This window comes from Fulmarus glacialis, unplaced genomic scaffold, assembly GCF_000690835.1.
Source record: "Fulmarus glacialis isolate BGI_N327 unplaced genomic scaffold, ASM69083v1 scaffold656, whole genome shotgun sequence".
Classification (NCBI taxonomy): domain Eukaryota; kingdom Metazoa; phylum Chordata; class Aves; order Procellariiformes; family Procellariidae; genus Fulmarus; species Fulmarus glacialis.
Genome location: NW_009215985.1, coordinates 8,091 through 16,488, shown reverse-complemented (window position 1 = coordinate 16,488; position 8,398 = coordinate 8,091). Strand labels below are relative to the sequence as shown.

General features: G+C 37.6%; 1 protein-coding gene across 1 annotated transcript in view; it reads left to right on the top strand.

Moving 5' to 3' along the window:
• LOC104077746 (coiled-coil domain-containing protein 148-like) overlaps window positions 1–7,641 on the top strand; it is a gene marked incomplete at its 3' end in the record, with an annotated part of 24,050 nt that extends 16,409 nt beyond the window's left edge. Inside the window, exons 8-9 of the mRNA XM_009579104.1 lie at window positions 5,150–5,288; window positions 7,435–7,641. Coding sequence (XP_009577399.1) covers window positions 5,150–5,288; window positions 7,435–7,641 — 346 coding nt within the window. The remainder of the gene's footprint in view (window positions 1–5,149; window positions 5,289–7,434) is intronic.
• Window positions 7,642–8,398: the final 757 nt, after the last annotated feature.

Below are 8,398 nucleotides of genomic sequence, written 5' to 3'. Positions count from 1 at the left end.
CCCCCCCCCAAGTGTAATACAGGATTATAATGTTGTATAATCTAAATTCACTTCTTTTACTGCTGCTAAAACACAAATTTTTGTGTTTGGGCAATACCCAAGTCCTGAGTTATCCCACAAATTGTGGACTTGGAACTGATGTGTTTGTAATAGCTGATGATTCTCTAAGAAATATTATATTTTTGCCACAATTTCCAAGGATGTCTGAATTATTTAAATAACTGAAGGATGAATGGAGTATTGCATATTCAGCACTGTATCCTCTGCAGCATCCTTTCAAATGAATGGGATATTAGGACTAAGTCAAGTAAATTTAGTTCCTCTTTTCAGGCCTATTACCAGGATGTTTCTGGTACAACAATCGGCAATGACATAATTAATAGTCAGGGAGGTTAACATCTCACTTGGTGGTATTGTTGCAGTCCATGTGTGCGCAGATTCAACAAGACAGCAGTGCATCAAGTATAGCTTGCTATTGCAAAGGATATATGGGGATTATAGGGTGGAGAGGGTAGCTTCCCTTCTGAGTTGTTTATATTCTTTAGAATGTGTAAAGCCAGGGATTAATGCTGGGTAAATCCGTTTCAAAGGAAGCAGCTGCCTCAGGGTTGTTGAATATAAGACAATTGCTGTGTTTCAGTTCTGAAACAAAATAAAGATTGTACTGTTTTCTAGTAGAATGATACATACAAGAAAAGCAAGCACTACATTTAAAATTTGGTTCATGCATTCAGCCTTGTAAAAGTTTGTCAATATCTTGTCACTGAAGAAGCCTGATATTAGCTTAAATATTAAGGTAAAACGTGTTGGCACTCTTCAAACTTGTTTTAGATTAGATTTTCCTTTCTGGAATTTTACAAAAGTTTAAGTGAGGTGACATATTGAATTCAATCAGGCAGGATATTTTGAAATTCTCCATGCATTTAATGGTTGCGAATACACTAGGCTGGATCATGCGCTTTTTTTTTTTTGTGCTATTTGTCTATGAACAGCTGACAAAATCTCAGCACAGCTGACAAATTTTGGGACAGCTGTCAAACCAAGGCATGTGCAGTCAGTTTATCCCTACTTACAATAAACTACTTGTAGCTCTAGCTATAGCTGATTGCTCCCCAGAGTATCTTCCACAAACCTTAATTTCTCCATCTTGTTCCTGAGTAGTGTAGAGATTCATTGTTAGCTGGCCATTAGAGGAATATACAAATCGGAGGGAACCTTGAGAGATATGTGAGATATAGGAGGCAGAAACTGATGCGGCAGCTGGTCCATTTGCCCTTGTGTGCTGAAGGCAGAGGAAATCACCAGACTGGCCTTCGGACCACAGAATCTGTGGTTTTCCCTGCTCTCAAGTTCGTGGTGTAATGTTTCCTAACCAAGATGTATCTTACTCTACCTTACTCTTCTTGTAGACAGAAGACCTGTATTTGTTCACAAACCTGTATGGTCAGAAATACCCAAGGTAGATTGTTACAAAAGAGAATCTCAGCTCTTAGAACTGTCTCATTACTGTCACTAAAATATTGTGTTCCAAATGTCGCCATACCGAGGTGTATCAGGACTCACAGAAGAGGATTACTGACTTCTTTCAGAAATTACAAGAGGTAGTTCAAAATCCAACCCATAAACTAGTAAACACTCTCTTAGGATTGCTGGTACTCCCTCCGAGTAAAGACTAGCAGGGTTTTGTGGTGGTTCCTCTAATAAACAAGTAAATAAAATATTTGGGCTGGAAAGACGAGAATGCTAGGTGTTATCTTAAGAAAAAAAATACTTTTGTACTCACTTAGTCCAGCATCTGTAGGAGCAGTTGCAGTGAAAGAGATTTAAATCATAGCAAAGAATAATTAATTTGTTCATTAAAGTTATTCTTCAGAAAGCCTATACCTCAGAATATCAAATTATGACACAGAGATTCTAAAATTAATAAATGAACTGATTTCATAGAAAAGCTCCCTCTAGAGAAAAGGGAGGAGTTTAAAACATTAATTTCTGAGGATCAGTTGCAAGACGTTTTTCTTAGAGGCAGTAAACGTTGCAGAAATAGCACATCTTTCCAATACCACCTCTGTGTCAAAGCTCAGGGACTCTTGTCTTTGGAGAACTGTGTCTGCTGTTCAAGACCTGCAGCTTGAAGGTTATAAGATACTACTGCAGCCGTTCCCTCTTTGAAGGATTCCTTAGCCCCATTTCACTTTCTGGGGCACTATTTCGTCTTTAGACTTAGCGTATGAAAAAAACCTCAGGTCAGACATCTATATTCATTGTCTGTCATGGGAAATTTAAGCAATCACCTATAAAGAAACATTTTCATTGCTATTCTGCTTTTGCTAATGTAATTTCACTTTCTATGTTGTCTCCAACGTTTGGTTGGTAGTTGTCAGTTGCTGCAAATAAACTTTTTACAGGAGCTAGATCTTCTCTCTCCCCTGTTTTGAAGCCACCTCCATTTCTTTTTGTGATAGCTGGGTTTAATAGCAAACAGCTGGGTCCTAGAAACAGTTTGTCAGATATTTCACACAGTTTAAAAGAAGAGAAAGGAAAATAGGTGGAAAGTATGAATAATAGATATCTGTCTCGTGTAAGCTTGTGGAGGAAAAGCTGTCTCCTTCCACAACTTTATTAATTTTAGCCTACTAATGAGTCTCCAAGTCGGGATTATTACTATAGTATTTCTAGTCCTAAATCTGTATCTGCACAAGTGGTGGGGAGCTTTTCTGTATGAGCTTGCGCTGCTGTACTGTAATACATCCCCACACAGCAAGTGTTTGAAGTCTTGTGAAAACAGGGAAGTCAATGGGCTGCAAGATAAGGTATGACTTAGTGATACTTTATATACCCCGCTCACTGCCCCCAGGAGTGCTAGCTGCGAGTTGGCTGGTTGGCATTCTTTTCATGAGAAGTTAGGTTGCTGTTGAATTCTGGTTTTTATTGGCTACATTTTGTGAATTATTCTAGAGCTGTCAACAAATGCAGATTGTGAACCTTTCTCTTGTGTGGAAAAGCAAAGACTAAAGTGTCAGTGTATGCTCTTTGTCCTGTGACATGATACTGCTACCTCTGGACATTTTAGTCTTTTTTGAAGTTAATTTTCTATATGTCACTTTCATTTTACTCCATTGATAAAAGGTAAGCTACTCAAAAGCACTACCACAGAGGGCCAGCTAAGAGTTAGTGCTTCATATTTTCCCGCAAAAAACCCTTTCATGACTGGAATCTCTCTGTATACAATACAAACATTATTACTGCAGAGCTCTCTTGTTTCGGTGTGTTTGTAGCACTAATGGCCATGAAAATGTTATTGGAGTTTATTGAAGAAGGTAGGATGTGATTTCTCCTTACCTGGCCATCTTCATTGTGGTGCTGTCTGCATAAAAGACAAGAGTGACTTTTAACATTTATTCAAAGAAAAACGAAATAGAGAAAAAGTACGCATGGAGTGCAAGAAACAAGGTGTTCATTACTAGGGAATAGTAATTTTAATGTTTCCTCATAATTGGTTATCATTAGGTTGCCACCATTCTGATTGTGGAATAACGATTCTGTGCTGAAAATGTTATAGTAAGCTAAGAATCATTTTTGTTTCATGAAAGTCAGAGGATGAAGAATGGGAGCGGGGAGGAAAGAACCTCCGATCACTAGCTGTCTCCAGAAAGATGGGAGAAGGTTAAATCCCTCTTAAGACCATAAGGGTAAAAATAAAGCACATTAGTCTGCCTGAAGAAAACTGTAAAATAAATGCCTTTAGGTAGGTGAAGATAAGCGGACCTCTGTCCAAATTTGTGCCAACTTCATGGCAAAGCATGCAACAGCAGAAAGTGCCAGTAGAGAGGAAAAGAGGTGAAATGCATGTCGTCAAAGGATTGGGTTCCCTTGCCTGACAGGATATTACTTCGAAAATGGTTTGTTGAAATGGGATATTGTGTCTTTGTATTCTTGAGATATGTCTGTAGGTGAAGCTTTCCGTTTCTTAAAACCAACAGGTCTAGGGATATTTTCTTGTTTCCTCCTTTAGTGTCCCAGAATATTGTACAATGGTGATAATACACTGTGGTTTTACTGTGCAATGTTTTTTAAAGAAAAGTTGTGTTAAACTGGATTACATAGAATTTTTTTAATACTTGTATTCACTTTTCTCTCTTTAGAGATAATGCTAGATCGTATCATAAAATCTAGTTTAATATTAATTACATATGAGCATCTCACAAAAAATCCTGTTTTTTAAAAACCTATATTTCTGCCTGTGTAAGGATAAAGTTGTTCTAAGATCTTACTGAATGCAGTGCTATTAAATACCAAGACACCACTGCTGGCTCAGGAAGTCTGAGAGCTGCAAACAGTTGGAGGCTGCAGGAATTTGGTGGGGGGTAGAGTCATGTGATTGCCTTCTTTTAATTTTCCCTAGGCTTTTAGTCACTTTTGAAAACAGGTCACTGGGATAGAGAGACCTTTTGGTCTGACTCAGTGTTGCTGCTTGTACGTTAATGCTGACAATAGAAGCCTGACGTTAATCCCTTCAAGGCCAAGAGTTCAGACTGAGGGTAAAATCTAATCTACTAAATCCAAACCTGTGTACTCTGTTTTAGTTTTATGTTACTTCTTGCTGCTCCAATTTTCTGAAATACATGAATGCATACTGATTGCTACACCTCCTATTTAAAAAAATTGTGAATCTTATGACTTGCTGATGAGTTTATGGCTGTCAGAAGTTTGTTTTTAAACTAGTTTCTCGTTTAGCTACACACAGGTATTATCACTTCATTAATTTCATTTTGATCATTTATTTAGTGCTCAGTAGTAGAGACTGATCATTATCTTCCTTTTTCATATTGTACTTGCCATGTGGTGTGACTATTCATTAACGTAACGTATCTGAGAAACACAGTATCGTTCCCCAATAAAAAGCCAGGTTAGAAGAGGAACAATTCACTCAAATGAAGGCATGATAAATGGTCACATTAGAAAAGCAATATAGGTTCGCTTTGTTTCGTTAAAGTAAATCTAAATTTCTCAGCTCTGATCCAACATCCAGTTTACAGGTTCAGGATTGTGAGCCCACTGAAAGGTTACGCCTTTAAAAATAAACTAGAACCAAACTCCTTCTTTTCAAATGTGAAGTTATACTGGGGCTGATTATTTTGCATTTCTATAGGAACATTGAATGGAAGGAAGAAGATCAGTGGATTTTTCAGACTGTTATCAATCAGTATCCAAGTGATCTTCAGAGGAGGAGGACTTTGTACCTTGACGTGCTGCAGAGATACCTTCCTCACAAATCTAGGCATGATCTGGTCAGTGTTGTTTTAAATATTAGATCAATTATATAAATTCTTGCATAAATCATGTAGTGAACATCTGTATTAAAGAATGTTTATCAATGTTTTTTATTTTAAAATTTCTTAATTATAAATTCTATTCTGCACAGTGAAGAAGGGATGTCCCTGTCTTCAAAATGCATGAACTTGGAAACCTATCACTTCTTCAAAATAAGCACTGTGGAGATTTTACAGCTTCATATACTCTTACAGCCAAATTCACAAAACTAGTTTGTTAGCATTGCTTCTGCTATACAGTTTTATAGTTAGGTTATGCTATTCTGCTTCTCTTGGTATTTTTATTTTCTATGAGGATGTATAGCATTGTCGCACTGTCTAGGAATAGTTATTTTAATTGGTCTGTGGCACATATATAGCGGGAAGAGTGGAAAGTTATCTCCTGCTCTCAGGGAGAGGCTATTTTTATATGCATAATGCCTTTCAAATTGATTGCTGATTCCTTTTACACTCCATAGTGAATAAGCACATAGCAGCTAATAGAGAAACCCATTTCAAGGCCAGAACACTTCAGGATGTCATAAGTAAAGTAGGAGTCTTTTTTTATCTCTGCATGTATTTTTAGACCATCTACTTCCTTGCATTTGAGGAGTGCCTAGTGCAAAGGAGTGACAGTGAAGTGATACTGATAATTAGTGTAGTTTCACCAAAAATAAAGTTCTTGTGGATTTCGGAGCTTTTGCCTGTGAGAACTGGGCTAAATAATTACGTGCTTTGTACAATGTAGGTATATTTTAAGCATAGTCATTATTAATGGGTCTCCCTAATTATTTGAAGGTTCATTTAAAATTTAAAAATTCTAAATTTAAAAATCATAATTCTGCATTGAATTGATATCTCTTAGTATGTATATTAGCATGACAAGTACAGAAATGTTAAAACAGTACTAAGAATCTATTCTTAAAACATTTGTGTTACATTAGAATACTAAACGTAGAGCCTTCTATGCCTTCTTCCCTCTGAAGAAGAACGGATCAGTGGACAAGCACTGAGTGCTTGATCCAGCAGCAGCTCATCAGAGAGTTCTATTTTTAGAAGTGCAAACTCTCCATCCCATTTCTTGCTTATGAGTGTCTTAGCTTTAGGTGCTTGCTAGCAAGGCTCGCCTGAGTTTGTGGCAGCAGCAATGACAATGTGAACTTCTGATGCAGTGGCCTATGTGCATTTGACCAAAGAGAAGCTCCAGAGGTAGTGGTACTATTTTCTCTTCATCCAGCTGTGAGCTGATAAGAAGATCTGTGAGCTAGGCACCAGGTGAGTCAGCATCCCCTTGTCCCCTGCCAAAAGCCTGGAAAAGCCATCAGGAATGATCCCCTTGACACTTGTGAGCAGACAGCCATCTCTAGAATCTCCGTCATCTCTGTAACTTGTATTTTTTGCGATATAAGACAGGTCCAAGACACTACTGCCTCAGTCTATGCAGCCTTACCTGTTACTGCTTCTGTCAAAATCTTGAGGCTTGAATGTCCTCAGGAACCTCACTGAATAAGGCCAAAGAAGGTGTATTTAAGATTAAACACTCATCGTTTTTGTTAGGTGGTGACATTGGTGGTGGTAGCATGCTGCTTGGCAAGCTAGAAATCTTTTTCCAAATTTCCTGGTAGGAAAGAAAAAGTGAAGCTAATTCTCATCTGTACTGCATTTGTACAATTGCTTTAATTGGTGTTCTGTTTCTCTATAGATCATAATTTGCTATAAAGAGCCTCATCTTGCTAAAAGCGTTCAATATGTCTGAAGATGTATTGAAAGGACCTACTTGCATCTTACATGCTGTAGGGCAGGAAGGAGCCATTGCATTTAATTTATTCATATTGCAAAAGCGTAGTTCAGAAAGGAACAGTGGGGCATCAGGATATTGAAGTGCCACGTGCTACAGGCAAACAGGGAATTCCTGGAGTGATATCACCGCCTACTGACACTGGGAGACTGCAGCGTACCTGGCACCTTAGAGAATACTTTTGGGCCCTAAATTGTGGATTCCATAGGAATATTGGTGATACAACAATTAAATCAATTATATTAAAGGTTTGCAAAAACGTCTAGAATAATTCTATTTTATTAATGCGTAGTTTTTAAACCTTTCTGAAATGCTTTACTTTTTTAGGTTGTTCATGAGAAAGCTTGGGATCATTACCATTTCATTAGGAATCAGCGCAAAGTCTTGATATTAAATTGGGCTCAAGCTAGGAAAGCCTTTTTACTTAAGGCAGTGATGACTGTTGCTGAAGCCTCTGCTGCTCATGAGACAGAAGTAGGGTTGGCTAATACCAGACAAAAGCAACAGGAGATTTGTGCTGATCTGAAAGCAAAGGTAGGTTCAGTTATAAATCTACCACATGCAAATCTGTTTTTTACTGGTAAATTCAACATGAAGTTACAGTGTTTTAAGTGAAAAAAACCTAACTGAAGCTAGTTGTCATAATCCTGTTTTTACTGGCCTGATTGAACTGTTCTGTTTTGGGCAGTTAGGGGAAAAAAGGCAAACTATAATCTGTTGGCAGAGATCAGTATGTTTATGAAGCTTGACTTGCAAATGGTTTTGAAGATGCTCTGTTTCATTACTAATAAGGATCCTTGTTAGTGTTTCAACCAGCTCTTGAACTTCGTTTGCCTTTTTTTGATTAAGAATTTGATTATCTAGCACACTTTAGGCGTTACTATGAGTTTCATACTGTGGGTATAATTTCTGTATAAACTGCAGTCACATTTATTTTGATGGATTTTGAGCACCATCGAAGAGTTTGAACTATGTTTCAGTATTGGCAGAACAAGATTGTTCTGCAGTTTACAGTATGAGAGACTGTAAGCAAGCTACAGGAGTAAAGGTCGGGCATCTTATTCCTTGGGTTCCTTTGTAACATTGGCAAATCACAAAATATTTGTGTTCCTGTTTCTTCCTCAACAAAGTGGGATTGATATCTATACTGTCCGAGGCTTAGTTCATAATTGCTTTTAACACTAGAATCTTCAGAAGTGGAAGTGAAATGTTCCATTCATCATCACTACCACCAGTTTTTTAGATTAATGCTAGTCTATTTTCAGAGAAATAATGAATATCTGTCTTCCCT